Below are 15767 nucleotides of genomic sequence, written 5' to 3'. Positions count from 1 at the left end.
TTTTATGAAGGAAAAAAGTTTTTTGCAGTATAAGAAAAGAATATAGAAAATAAAATATATAGCAAATGAGAGGAAACTTTTACTTGCATGTAGAGATCCCTGCCAAGTATTTCACCAGAACTTTTTGACTCAACCTTTGATCTCATTTCACACAAAGCACAAGTACAAATTTATATCCAGACTAATATGATATGAATCATAATTATAAACCTGTATGTTGCAACGTACGTGTCTTTTTTGGACTCGGGATGTACTTGCCAACTGTTTTGTTCACTTTGATTGGTGAAAGTATGTCAGTGGGTTACATTGACACCAGTGCAGGGCTGCAGGGAAGGAGGAGCCGATGAACTGGGTCACATGGTTTCACACTGCTCGCTACTCGAAACAGTCAGTCCTCCAACCCAGCGGAGTTGCGCCTTCACCGCAGCTTTTCCCCTGTATTATCGTTGAATGGAGTCCGGCGAATATTCAGGTGTAGCTACATTCAACTGAAAACGTCCGAGCGGAGAGAATTCACCGACGACTTCCAGGACGAAAAAACTGCCATTTCGGCGCTGCTGAAACCTGAAAACTTCGGTTTGATGTGCGATTTTTTTTCTTCCTGTGTCAAAATATCTTCGGTTCTTGTTTGTCACTGACAACCGGCCGTAGTTTTTTACGGTCTTTGCCGCGTATACGTGTCGGTCAGTGTAAATGTTGTAGCTTAAACAGCCAACCGGGATTAATCAGCGACTTTTCAGTTGCTGAACACTTAAACAGAAAAACGGCTTCAGTACTGAGGTAGCAGAGGAGGAGGAAAACCCCCAAAACTCACAGGATATGGAGTCGACCAAAGCTGGTAAGTGCCATTTAATAGTCATTTAAATGACAGCAGCTGCAGCTCGTTGCTACTGAGGCTACATTCAATGAAATTAGGTTCTGTGAAAGTAGCACGACTAGCATAAGGAAGGCACTTTCATGTTGTATATTTTTATTAGTCATTACATTCTGTCGAAGCACGTATATGTTTTATTTGCGTGTTAACATGTATTAGTGTGTTAATGTCAAACTGGGTTAGGAGTACCAGTGGGCTGTTGTTATTACCCAAGTCGAAGGCTCCGGCAGCACTGCAGTCGTCTCTTCTCACATGGACCCAACAGCCTAGCCATGTGCACCTGTGTTTACGCTCCCTGTGCGTCGCCGCTCATTCGCCGAGCGGCGCCGTGACGTAGCCATTGCATAATTCCTCCCCTCGAGCTGGTGTGGGGTCTAGCCGCGGATACACGTGAGGCATCTCACAACAGTTCGCGGTGACCCAGTTTTCCCGGGGAAGAACATGCCTGCTCCACGTGGGGGCGTGTTGAAAAAAACGTCTAGAGTTATGGCGCATTCATGGCCCGTGGGATATTCAAAAGTCTTTTTGTGTTTGCAGTTTTATTCATGGCCTTTGGTTGAAAAATATTTCTGGAAGTGACATTCAACACAGTTTCTATGTGTTAGTAAACAATCTAATATAATATTACATTATTATGTTATATTAGTATATAGAAAGAGTGTAAAATGTCTTATTCTCTTTAAAAAAACTAACATTAACGCTTTTGTTATATTCCATTAAATAATACTGCTTACAAAATAGAATTACAGCATAGACATGGCGTCATTTCTCGCCAAGTATTTGGTTTAAGTAGGCCAACAGCAGGTTTCTCGTTGTTTGTGAGTGACTTTTCCCATTGGACATGAATGCAGCATTTTTTTTTCTGTATTCAGTTTCCAGCTATGTCAAGTTTGAGGAATTAATCAAACCAAGACAACAGGTCTGGTGACCTAGATAAAACACGATACACATTAAGTATAATGTAAAGGAATATTATATAAAATCTTATGGTATGTCACTGTAGTACCATGTAATTATGTACTGAGCAAGACTAATTCATGTTGAAATTGGTGCACACCACATTATTAAGATTATTGCACTCTGAATTGATTTGTGGTGTTTTGACAAAGGTTTTATTTTGGAAAAATAGGTTTAGAAGTTATGCTTTCCCGTCTCCTCTTTCCTTGTCTGGTTTAACAAGGGAGTGTTTTTAAACTGCATAATGATAATGGACCTTTTTATGACTTTTTATACCAGTAATGACATGTTATGCTTGAAATGTTGCTTGGAATGTTTCTGAGAAAATGTCCTTGAATTTATTGAAGTGGCCTTTTAATTAGGTCAACTTTTTAGAGTGATGTGTTTCATTTCCTGTGGAAAATATTCACCACAGTCAGACTATTATTCCCAGTCAACCCTTATACAAGTACTACTATGTATTAATGGTCAATATTTGTCTGAAAATCATAAAATTGCAATATAAGCTGCAGTGTCTATTTGCTTGAGGTGAAATGTATAGGATATATTAGTGCATCAGTTGCATGAAATAAAATCGACCTATATAAAATGTGATTTGGCCCTTCATCCATTGGTTAAAGGGGCCTGTATACGTGAATGGCTGCAGGGAGGGGCTAGACTACCTACTACACACACCCTGGTGAAGCTGACATTATGTAATGGCTGTTACCTAATCATTGAGAATGGCAGAGGAAGAAATCAGGTCAGCCTATGTTGAGGGGGAAAAACTGGCTCAGCGGCGGCAGCAGGCCGTCTGCTTGCCTCCTACTGGCTGAGGAGCTGTTGTCGTATTATATCTGCCCTCTTTTATGTTAAGCTCGTCAGTTCCACACAGCAAAACCGCCCAGGGCTGGTGATGGTTGGAGTTATATTTCATCTGAGGGAAAGGAAACAGCAGGGAATTGTCAGGAGCAGAGATGGTCACCATGACAGGAGAGACAAAGAGAAAAGCGCCACCTACAGAAACTTGAATATCTTCATCAGTATTTTAATTAATATTAAATGTTACTCAACTAGGAGGAAGTAGTGCGTTTGTTGGGGACTATTTTCTGCAGTGGATTAATACACACTTGTTTATTTAATATTTGTGACAGCAGGCAAGTGTATGTGGGACTGACTCAGAATAAACTACAGTGTGTGTGATCACGGTATTGGAGGTCAGCCAGTGCATCAGTGTGACTCGCTGATGTGTTTTATATGTACATATATATATATATATTTTACATCAATGGATCTCTGGTGCAGAGGAAGAAAATATATCAGGCTTTGATTGTGGCAGCCCTTTAACATTTATCAACCGTTCTGACAATTTAACACAGCATTAAAACAATTTTAACATGTTGCAATATACATTTTCACATGTAAAAAAATACTTTTCATAAGTGAAAACTGATTGATGGACATCTTTAAAGTAGGGCCTGACTGATACTGGATTTTTGGCCGATGCCTTTATTACGGAGTGAGAAAAGTCACATATCATCATGTTGGCTGATATTCTTTATACAGAAAATAAAAAATACACAGGGACATATATTTTTTTGCAGTGATCCCTTAAAAGTGGTAAACAAGGATTTGTAATTGAGAAAGGATGATTTACAGTTAAACAATAAATGTGATTGTCCAAAATTATATCAGGACACTGAAGCAGTAAACTTTGGCTGCTATTTTTTAACAGCTAAATTAAAAAAACACACACACACAAATAGAGCAACCTGAATTAAGAAAAAGGATATTTATATACATTCTGCATAGAAAGCTATCAAATAATAACAAACAAACAAAAAAAAGGTTTTATTTAAGCTCATATTGGACAACATGTATGTCAGTACTGAAATAGACTGATACAGCTGTGCCAATATCGGGCCAGGCTTTAGTCTTAAACTTAATTTTATGTATGCCAGTAATTCCTTTTTGAATTTCCACATGTTGAAAGAGAATTGGGATTATTTTCATTAGATTTGAATTTTGGATATGTTGTCCTAATTAGCATCTTCATTTTGGATAAGTACATTGAAGATAGTACAGTGACATTTTGTTTAATTCCTTCTCTGATATCTAAAATTCAAGTCTGGCTTGTTGTAAAATGAATTGTAGATACATCAGATATTATCATTAATAATACAAATATAATTTTATCAAAGTACAGTTATAATCAGACATCTGGAATTACATTCTAACTGGTAGAGCCCAACCGATACTGGACGTTGTATAAAGATAAAAAGTTGTCATATTGGCTCACTGGGCAACATGTACATCAATACGGGTACAGTCAGATATAGCTGTGATATGCAAATATTGGACCGATAATATCGGCCGGCTGATATCAGTCTTGCTCTCACAATTCCAAGCTGACATATTAATAATTGAATATTAACTTGTCAGAAGTAAATTTTAAATATCTAAAATTTCATTTGTGATATCTGTCAGCAATTGTAGAGATCTACAATGAATATTGACCTTCAAAAGACTTGTTGATATCAATAATTAATTGAGATGTAGATGTCTTTAATTAGAATTGCAGCTTGTCAATATTAAACCCTCTCTCTCTGCTGTTGCTCACCAGGAGGCGTAATAGCCTACATCAGCTCGTCCAGCTCCAGCTCCAGCCCGGAGTCGTGCCACAGCGACTCGTCCAATGGCAGCTACCAGTCATCCTCCCCGCCCCACGGCTCCTCGCCCAGCCGCCACCAGCAGGGTCAGCCGGCTGACCCCGCACTCCCCACCTCCGGTGGCCAAAACCTTCCAGGGACCCAGAAAAGTGGACGCTCCTCCTCCACTGCCAAATGTGGCATTACAAGTAAGACAGTTAATCCACTGTGTATGTAAAAATGCTTTTTTTGGGTAGTAGATCGACCCTGCATGCACACATGTATACATTGTTGGACCAGATGTGTTTTATTCTAGTGGGAGACAGTTAAAGCAGCTGCAGGACACTTTGATATTTTGTAGATTTTGGAGCACCCTGTGGACAAAAGTGGTAATGTTTCCACTGTCATAACCACAAGATATAATGTCAGAATTAAAAGCAGCTAAATACTAATCTTTCATTTCTTCTTGACTGACTATGGTGCTGTGATTTTCTTTGTCTGGGAAAATGTGAACATAGGCTTGTATAATCTGACTTCAGGGAAAATCCAACGTGGTGGCAGACATTAAGAATAACTCTGCAGACACGGCTGATGGTCTTATTTGATTACATTCATATTGGGGCATCAGTAATAAATTGAGACATTAATTTCTTAACCAGTTAAAAAAGTCCTTGTAGTGCATTTAAGGACAAGTACCCCAGAGGCTGTCAAAAGTGCATTTTCTCAAACTTTAAGTCAGCAGACAACTCAATAAGATCCAGAAAAGTAAATCTGAGAATAGATTTTATTGTAGGATGGTAGCAGAACCAAAGGTCCACTCATTAAAATGAAAATTCAGAGGGGGATGATTTTCAGGGACAGGTGTGTCAAAATGAGTAGAAAACACTCACCTAGGAGGTAAGAAATCAATTGAATCTTGGTTTAGTTTGTCAAATACTCAGCAATAATGGCACTTTTTATTCATTTTAAAGGGATAAAAAACCCAAAAAAGAAAATTCAGTCATTATCTACTCACCCTCATGCTGACTGACGGTCAGGTTTAGTTTTTTAGTCCACAAAACACTGCTGGAGTTTCACAGGAAAACAGTGTTGCAGAATCTCCCAAATTTCCAGTTTTCAAACAGGAAAAAAAAAACAACTGGAAAAAAGCATAAAATGCCTCCATACTGCTAGTGTGGCGTAATCCAAGTCTTCTAAAGCCAAATGTGCCCTCTTAGATGCCCCTATTATAGATAGAATAGGATGAAGTGTCCTCAAAGTGTGCCCAAAATGTGATAAAGTGCTCTCTGGGGTGCCCTGCTAGCCTGCACACTAGAAAATTATTTGGCTTCTAGGTGGTGCACTGTCAGTCACATGATAAACAATTTGAATCTAAACCAGGGACTGTTTCACCATAAATGCTTGCTGACTTTCACTGCACTGGTGCCCTCTTTTTTTTTTTTTTTTTATAATTTTTTGCCTCTGTCCCTCGGACAGCCTGAGTCCACCACTGACTGGTTTTGTATAAAAGTGTTTTTCTCTCCATCAGAAATCAACGGCCTGGTGCTGCTGTGTAAGGTGTGCGGCGACGTCGCCTCTGGCTTCCACTATGGTGTCCACGCCTGTGAGGGCTGCAAGGTGAGGACACACACACACACACACACACACACACACAGACACACACACACTGAATCAGACTGTGCTGCAGTGACTTTGGGTTGTAGTTGAAGTGGGTCACGGCCAGCGTTGCCATCTGTACGGTTACAACCGGAGACTGAGGTAAACTAGTTCACTCTCCCCATATTTATATCAGCTGCCCCCCATACTTCACACTGCTGTGTGGCCTAGTTAGCCGTGGGGAGCACACACACCACAGCACGCCTCAGACAGGAAACAAGCACACACACACACACACACACACACACACACACACACACACACACACACACACACACACACACACAGGTTGTAGAGTGAGTCATTGATGAGCTAATATTAAACAGCTTGACTGAAACTCAAAGCTACAAAGAATGTAAATAACTTAATGATTGATTATTTGTGTATATATATATATATATATATATATATATGTGGATTATTATTTGTGTCCTCACTGTCTGTCTCTGTGGACACACAGGGCTTCTTCAGGAGGAGCATCCAGCAGAACATCCAGTATAAGAAGTGCCTTAAGAACGAGAGCTGCCCCATCATGAGGATCAACAGGAACCGCTGCCAGCAGTGCCGCTTCAAGAAATGCCTCATGGTGGGCATGTCCAGAGACTGTGAGTATCTGTCTGTAGTCTGCACTGTCAGCAGTCACTCAAATGTAGTGTTATACTGCCATAAAGTTGTGCAAAATAGAGAATCTAACTGTTTAAAGTTAAATGAATATCTAAGAAAAAATGAAATAAATCACATGTATAAACCTGAATTTGTGCTTAATCCAACACATTTTAAAATCCAGCTCACTAAACAGGATTGGATTATTGTAATGCTATGTAATAGACTTTATTTATTCATTTATTTATTCATTTTGAATATTCATTTTTTATCATGTTTCATTTATTGAATATTGTTTATTTAATATAATATACAAATATAATAATATTAATACCTTTTAAGCTTATTAATTTTTAAATTTTGATCCTTTTTACTTCCTCTTGTCTTTGTTCTGACTGATGGAAAGAAAATGTCTTTTTGTGTCTATAGATTTCTCGTAAATTTTACCAAATGTTAGCAATATAAAATGCCTCTTGGCATATTTAGACATAACATTTCTGAAAACTGGAGAAGTTTTATAGTGGTTATTTTTTTTACCCTAGTCACCTGTAGACTCTTTCTAAATGTATGGAACTTTACAGTACGTATCTTTAAAGGCCGTTTTCTCACATTCTTTTTCAGACACTCTGAGCTAGAAATCTCAGTAGAAACTGGATAAGTTTTCTGGTGAAATCTATTAGTTAAATTTGTTTTGACTGTTTTCATCTGTAGTGTTTTGCCAAATGTATGGAATTGTACAACACGTCACACAGGATTTTATTACTGAAGAATAAAAAATTATTACCTGACTCTTAACTGTCTAACTCAAAACTGTAAAACTGAAGGTGACTGAATTCTCTCCTCATCTTGACTCAGCTGTGCGCTTCGGCCGGATCCCTAAGCGGGAGAAGCAGCGCATGCTGCTGGAGATGCAGAGTGCCATGAACAACATGATGAACAACAGCCAGCTGCACAGCAGCCAGACGATATCCATCGGCAAACCGCTGCCAGCCAGTGCCACAGAACCTACCTCCGAGGACGCCGGCCCTGCCCCCTCATGCTCACCATCCAGCCAATCGGACACCAGCTCCGACCTGGAGCCCACCGTGGCCATGGACACCAGCCCCAGCTCAGCATCGCCCAGCACATCGGATAGCAGCGAGGAGGAGGTGATCGGCTCCGTGACCAGGGCCCACCAGGAGACCTTCATGTACAACCAGGAGCAGAGCAGCCTGACGGTTGAGGGCCCGTCCCCCACAGGCCCCCTGAACAACAGCTCCCCCAAAATCACCACTAACCACCACAGGACGGAGGAGCAGCGGCAGGATGCCTGGAACCACCACAACAACCTGGTCACCATGGCAGCACAGGACCCGCCCTCCAGCACAGGACCCCAGCCTCAGGAGGACAATGCCACGACCAACCACTGCCCCTTCAGACTGTCCAGGAGCGCCGCCACCACCAGCCACTGTCCAGCCTACACACATGGAGCGTTCAGAGCTCCGCCCACAGAGGGCCCCATCAATGGAGCCTACACCGGGCCCCTGTGGAGAGGAGGCAACAGGATGCATCTGGTAAGATCACAGAAGAAAGAAACACAATTCAACATGCTTTAATTAAGGAACCAAAATGTATTAAAATGCCATTTATACATCAATTAGAGGTAAAAAAAAAAAAAAAAACCAAACAAAACTGAATAAATTTAAACAAATATCTACAGACAAAAGACATGTCAGGGAAACTGAAATTAAAGTTGTAGTGCAGAAATATTTGGCCTGAGAAAACATCTTAAACCAGCATTAATTGACCCTTTTGGCCACTTGGGGGCAGCAAAACAAATTCATCTGACACATTCTCCTTACATATAAATGATATGGTACACACCTCCACATCCAGCCAACACAGAGCAACATTAGTGTTCATTTGGATTCGTGTTTCTGGCCACCTTTGGCTCCATCAAATCCTGAGGGAAGTATCTGTCTCTTCAGTTGCTGAGCGCTCCATCAACTAGCCTCCAACTGTGTGTTGGCTGTTTGGTGTTGGACAGGAAGTGTGCAGTGGGTTAAGAGCCTTACATCTGGGAAAAAAAACCAGGAAAACTATGCAGGGTTTTCCCTCCAAAACAATCCATAGACTAATGCAAAAAAAATCTCTCTTAATCATCACACAAGACCCACCAGCAGTGTGTGGCAGTGCCTGCATCTAGAGACCCCACCCTCTGGCTGTACCGTCTTATTTTCTCATTATTTTGTTGCTTGGCATGATTTACCAACCCTTAACATCAGTACTGACGTCCTGAGTTTGGGACTAACTATATATTCTACATACAGAGTAAAAGGCTCTGTGGAGCTGAGGTGGCGACCAGTAATTCTCTGTGTTTATCACGACAGTGTATGGAAACCTATTTAGGTCAATATTAAATAGATACATAAAAAATAATTATACTTATCAAACAAACATGTTTATGAAATAAATCCTGAAATACATAAATTAGGTCGTGAAAATATAAATAATGTAAATATAAATGTATAAATAAGTCAATATAGCTCAAACTCAGTGGACAAGACTTCAGTGATCATATTCAAGTCCCAAATCAAAGCTGTTGTCCTCAAATCTTTGTGTTAATTAAATTTTTTTTTGTACTGGGACAGATTCAACACCATTTCAGGTTTTACAGACTTTTTTTTTTGCCAAAGCTGGACCACATACTTTGTCAAATTTATGATTATTAGAATGTATAATATAAAAGTCAAACTATATGAGCCTCAGCCTTATTTACTGTCAGTTATAAGCAGTCAAACAGACAGTATTTCATCCCTCTATCTTCTGTCCTGCCATCAGGTTTGTCCGATGAACACATCGGCTTACGTGGATCCTCAGAAGTCTGGCCATGAAGTGTGGGAGGAGTTCTCTCACAGCTTCACCCCTGCTGTCAGGGAGGTGGTGGAGTTTGCCAAGAAGATCCCAGGCTTCAGAGACCTGTCCCAGCCCGATCAGGTCAGCCTGCTGAAGGCTGGAACATTTGAGGTACACAACATTTTCCTCAGCCATGTTCCTTAGATCTATCTCAGTGTTCATAGAAAGCTGACCAGACTTGACTGAGAAGTTTGTGTTCTGCAGGTGTTAGTGGTTCGCTTCGCCTCTCTCTTTGACGTAAAGGACCGCACCGTTACCTTTCTGGGTGGGAAAAAATACAGCGTGGACACTCTGAGGGCCATGGGGGCCGGGGACCTCCTCAACTCCATGTTTGACTTCAGCGAAAAGCTCATCAACCTGGGCCTCAGTGAGGAGGAGATGAGTCTCTTCACTGCTGTGGTGCTGGTCTCTGCAGGTGGGTTTGTAACCTGTGAAAAAAAAAAAAAAAAAAAAAACGCAAAACAAAAGTTTGGCATCAAAGTTCATTCTTGAGTCCATTTGAGTTGTGATTGTTCTGTTCAATATTTTTGGAAATAAATAATAAATATTTAAGTAATAAATAGTAATAAATATTTACTTAGTTGCTGAGAGTTAGAACAGAAGATCAACACCACTCTCATCTGTATGCTAAATATGAAGCTGGAGTCGCCTAGCTTAGTTTAGCATAAAAACCAAAAACAGCCAAAGAATCTCTATCCTGTCATAAAATCCACCAACCAGCATCACTAAAGCTCACCAACATGTTTTTTGTACAGATTTTTCTAACACTGGGACAGATCCAGCCAGCCTGCTTCCCCCTGCTTAATTCTAAGCTAAGCCAATTGGCTGCTGGCTGTGGATTCGTATTTATTGGATAGATATGAGACAGTGATGACGACCTTTTTGTTACCCTGAATAAACATATTTTTGTGCATATTTTTAACCCTAGGACAGAGTCAGACTAGCTGTTTCCTCCAACTTCCAGTCTTGATGCTAAGCTAAGCTAATTGGCTGCTGGCTGTAGATTCTAATTTAATTGACAGGCACAAGAGGCAGCAGTATTGATCCTTTTATATTACTCTGAATTAACATATTTCCCAAAGTGTTAATCTGGAGATGGCTATCTTAGCTTAGCGTAAAACAACAACTAGCCTGGCTGTAGCGGCCTGCACGTCTGAAGCTCAATAAATCACAGTTTTTGTACAGATTTTTAACTCTAGGACAGAGTCAGGCTAGCTGTCTCCTACTGTTTCCAGCCCTGATGCTAAGCTAAGCTAAATTAGCCACTACGGCCGTAGATTTTAATTTGATTGACAGATATGAGAGGCAAAAATATCAATCCCTTTGTGGTATTTTGAATAAGCGTATTTCTCAAAATGGAATTCTGAAGTCGGCTAGCTTAGCTTAGCATAAACCTTGGAAATAAGGAAAACATCTCCAGAATTGCTTTCTGCACCTTTAATTCCTATCATCGCTCAGCCTAAAATCATCACTGTCTGCTCTTCCAGATCGTTCTGGCATCGAGAACGTGAACTCTGTGGAGGCCCTGCAGGAGACGCTGATTCGCGCCCTGCGGAGCCTCATCACCAAGAACCACCCCAACGAGTCGGCCATCTTCACCAAGCTGCTGCTCAAACTGCCCGACCTGCGCTCGCTCAACAACATGCACTCTGAGCAGCTGCTGGCCTTCAAGGTCCATTCCTGAAGTTTCCTCGAGTACTTGACACAACCCCGACACAAACTATTTAACGGTCATATGTGACGGGACCTGGAGGCCGCCTCACCTCCCAACCCCCCAACCACACCTCCTGCACCTCCACACTTCCCCCATGAGGTTTTGGGTTCTGTTCCTTAAGTCTTTAAATTGAACTTAAAGCTCAAACCAGACACTTAAAGGGGGAAGAAGACCATAAAATGTTCTTGTACTGTACTGTAGGGCGTAATGCCTATGTGATGGTAATGCATACATACAGACACACTGATTGATGTATATGTTTCTTGTGTTTGTGTGTAGCATACTGTATGTTTGCAACTGTACAAACGGTAGAAGCACTTTCCTGTATAGTGTAGACTGGTATTTTTGCATTCATAGTGCAATATGTGACTGCTTTTTGAGTTGAGCTGTATAGTGAGGAGTCAAGAAACTTTATGTATAATTTTCAGTGGCACACGATAATTTGAACAGGTGCTGTGCTCATGTGATGAGCGGGAAGTTGTGTTTAAAAAAAAAAAACAAAAACAGACGCTGAATGACTGAGGTAGAAATCTCTTTAAAAAGCAGACGACAATGAGAAGAATGTGGATGTAAAGCTGCTAAAGAGCTCCAGCTTTCCAGTTCGGTCACCACAGAATGTTTAATTTGAATGAATTCGGGAAGCAAGAGAAGGCGATGTCTTTATTTCAGGCTTTTCATGCAGTTGTTTACGTGCTATGCTGTGTTATTTGTCAGTTGCGGGTCATTTTCTTTTCTAAATTATTTGGGCATTGTGACAAATCAAATGTATCAGTGTCACTCTATCGCTCGCTGATTTCCACACCTGGATCATTGGAAATGGAGAAGCACTGAACCAATTAAATTGAATTCTGGACTTGTTTAAACATTAAGGAAATACATTTACCTTTCTCATATATTTTGCTTTCACTAAGAAAAAAAAGCCCAAGACTTTCTGTGATTGCCGTGTCTATAATGCATTATAAATATACTAGTAATGTGTCATTCTGTGCTCATAGCATTGTGATTATTGTTATAAGCACTCATAAGTATTCCCAATGCATTATAATAATTATTTACAACATTATAAAGCATTTTATAATGATTTAAAAGGACAAGTGTCATAATGCGTCATAAATGGTCACTCACTGCCAGTTCTTTTTTTTTTTTTTTTTTTGCAAGAATCATAGTGCTTTATACCACCCTAACCCATAAAGGATAGGTTATTACATCAGGGAATTTCATTACTTCACTTAAAGCAGCCAGTGACCACTTAGAGTAACTTATAATCACATTATAATGCATTATAACAGTGATTACAGTGCATTAAAATGATAAGGATGTATTGCAGTTGTGAGAATTATACACTATCTTTCTTGCAAGAAAATGCCAATGACTGACCAGCATTTATGAGGCATTATGATACTTGAGCTTTATAAGGCATTATATAATATACATTATGTTATTATTATTGTAAATTATTATAAATATATATATATATAAATGCTCATAACTACAATCATATAGTGCTATTAGCAGATTATAAAAAGTATTATGGCTATTTCTGGGTGCTTATAATGACCACTGAGTTACTTACATTATGATTATAATGCATTATAATGCATTGTAACAGTTACTATAATGCATTATGAAATGATTGTAAAGTATTACAACAATGAAAATTGCAAAAAAAAAGTCAAGGACTGACCAACAGTTATGAGGTGTTATGATACTTGACCTTATCTGTCATTATATGATGTGTTATGATTAAAGTATCATGAATATTTATGAGCACTTATAATTATGAAGTGCTATAAGCAGATTATATAGAGCATTCTCTATTTTTGTGTGTTTATAACTATACTTAAATAGTGCTATAAGGAGATTACAATACATCATAAGTGTTTATAATGCATTACAGACATGGGCATCATTGAAAGTGTTACCAAAAAAAGGAAAAAAAGTGTTTCTGAGATGGTCATGTCTACTATCCTGTCGTGTCCCAGGTCGTGTCGAGTCTCCTACCTGCTCAGTGGTCAAATCCGAGACTTGATGTTGCTGTCTGAGATTGGACAGCAGAGAAAATGTTGTCTCACGGTCACCAGCAACTCCCATTTGCTTGAATAAACTTCATTTCTGTTTTACAAAGTGTACAGGCTTTAGCTGAGTGTAGTTAAACTGAATAGGTAGGACTATTTCATATAAAATATGATTGTAATATCACTGAAGTGATTGTAATTTAAAGAAATTAGCGGAGTCGAGGTGACGGCTGAGTTGCTGGTGTTCACATATTTTTGCGACGCCATCTTTTTTGTTCCCTGTCGGTGAATTCAGAACGTCTGGCCTTTGAATATCCAGAGCTTCTGTCATTGTGTTAACAGTGCTGACATGTGGTTCTGTTCTCCTCTGTGAAAGGATTGCAGTATGCATAGATTTCTATATAAATACATACATACTATCATACATACATAACTGTATAGATGAATATATCTATATAAATAAATTTTATAAATGCAATTCATGTTGTGTAGTGGTTACTAAATTTGTCTGATGTTGATGTTGTGTCCATGTTTAGTTGATTTTCAGGTGATTACCCTGCAAATTCAGAACTAACAGAGCAGGGCCAGCAAGCCCTCAGCTCAAGTCAGGATTAACACACTTTGAAATGTGTCAGTTTCAAAGCTTTTGTTGCCTGGGACTACCTGCTACCTTAGCCTGCGGTTAAGATGGTTCTAAAAGGCTCATACTGCATAGTCTCAGCCCAGGCCTAAGAGTGAACCCAAGGATAACCTAGAATTCACATTACACTTCAACTAACCCCGGTTTAACGTCATGTGACATGTGAATCATGTTTCCATTCTAGAATGATGTGTGACCACTCTTTAATAGCCTTCACACTTGTCTGACACCTTTTAGCCCTGTGTTTAGTTGATTTTCATGTATAACTCTGGGCTAATCTTGCTCCAGAGCAGAGTCAGCCAATCTTACACTAAAATTGGGGTTAGCCAGGAACGTGCCAAGATTGTGCCAGTGTAGTGCTTTTCATGCTGCAGTTAGCCTGAGGCTAAAAGCATTCTTAAAACCTTCTTAACCCCAGGCTAAGAAAGCTTTCACACTGGCACATTCCTAAGTGGGCTAATCCTGAGTTTAGCCTAGGCCCTGCACCCCAGAGTTTGTGGTTTTATCCCCTAAAAATAAACTTATCACTCAGCTAAAGGGTGCCAGCGTGAAATGGCCCTGGTAGAGTAGTCATGTGTCATTCTAGAATTTAAACACTAGTCATTTGTTGCAGCAGACATTTAACCTCGGACTAGTAAAAGTGCAGTGTGAATCATATCGCCCTGTGTTTAGGTTAACCCTGGTCTAAAAACGTGTGTGAAAAGAGGCTAAGTTATGCCAGAGTCTGCTCTTAGCTAAGACTATGCAATGTGAAAAATGTTATTAGCCTGGGAAGACCAGCTCCCTTAGCCTGGGGCTAAGAGGGTTCTAAGTATGCTTTTACCGTATGGCTAAGTGCAGGCTGAAAATCCATAGTGTTGATTCTGTTCATAACTCGAGCTCCACAGAGAGCTGTGGACTCAAAGTTCAAGACAGAACATGACTGCACTAGAACAACAGCAGCTGCCACAATGTAAAACTAATTCATATTTCATTCACTACAATAACCGAGCAATACATTTAGCCGGAAAGCTTTACAGCTCATTGGGCTCACTATCAATTTGGGGCTTGTTTTTATTCATTACTATTAAGCTCTAAAGATGCAGCATTTCAGTTTTAAGTCTTGAAACTGCAGCTGAAATGAAGAGGCTTTCCATCCTGTTTATTTGTCTGTCCCTTAATTAGCAGGACATTTTAATAGCTATTCAACAGATTTCAGTTTAATTTGTGGAAATGCAGACATTGACAAAGCATAATTGCAATTAACCTGTCAAGGGGTGGGATAAATGAGGCAGCAAGTGAACGGTCAGTTCTTCAAGTTGGTGTAGGAAACAGGAAAAATGGGCAGCGTGAGGATCTGAGGGACTCTGACAAGGGCCACACTGTGATGGTTTGATGACTGGGTCAGAGCATCTCTAAAACAGCAGGTCTTGTGGGGTCTGTGGTTAGTCCCTATCAAAAGTGGTCCAAGATAGGACAGCCGATGAACCAGTGACAAGGTCATGGACATCTGAGGCTCAGTTATGTTATTTTTAAAGAAAATGCACAGCTGACCATTTAGAGCTGTCAAATATTGCAAGTGCATATCTGACAAGTTAGATTAGGTGTGCCTAACAGTTATGCAGATATTATACGTTTATTTTCATTTTGCATTTGTGTGGTCGTGTTGCCCAGGGTGCAACTTCGCTCAGTGTGGATGAAGTGATCAGAGGACACATCCGAAAATATTGCAAATCTCGCGAGAGTGACTGTTTTGAGACGAACCGTAAATTTCCCTAACGCTAACCAAGTATATAAAACCATAGAC

At 39.9% G+C, this 15767-nt stretch overlaps 1 protein-coding gene across 1 annotated transcript; it reads left to right on the top strand.

Moving 5' to 3' along the window:
* The first annotated feature begins 360 nt into the window (after positions 1-360).
* nr1d2b (nuclear receptor subfamily 1, group D, member 2b) lies at positions 361-13819 on the top strand. The gene is made up of 8 exons (XM_084738551.1): positions 361-838; positions 4434-4667; positions 5987-6075; positions 6575-6719; positions 7573-8270; positions 9538-9723; positions 9817-10027; positions 11100-13819. Exons 1-8 carry the CDS (start codon positions 820-822, stop codon positions 11294-11296), a joined length of 1779 nt encoding a protein of 592 aa, XP_084594677.1. The 5' UTR covers positions 361-819; the 3' UTR covers positions 11297-13819.
* The last annotated feature ends 1948 nt before the right edge of the window (positions 13820-15767 follow it).

Source organism: Lutjanus erythropterus, chromosome 16 (genome assembly GCF_056507025.1).
Source record: "Lutjanus erythropterus isolate fLutEry1 chromosome 16, fLutEry1.hap2, whole genome shotgun sequence".
NCBI lineage: Eukaryota > Metazoa > Chordata > Actinopteri > Lutjaniformes > Lutjanidae > Lutjanus > Lutjanus erythropterus.
The sequence above is the reverse complement of the archived record's forward strand: the minus strand, read 5'-3'. Positions and strand labels throughout refer to the sequence as shown.

Excerpts from the sequence above, each read along its gene's own strand:
- nr1d2b (XM_084738551.1), top strand. Across the intron at positions 4,668-5,986 it reads TGCCAAATGTGGCATTACAA|AAATCAACGGCCTGGTGCTG; the intron begins GTAAGACAGTTA and ends TCTCTCCATCAG. Across the intron at positions 9,724-9,816 it reads TGAAGGCTGGAACATTTGAG|GTGTTAGTGGTTCGCTTCGC; the intron begins GTACACAACATT and ends TGTGTTCTGCAG.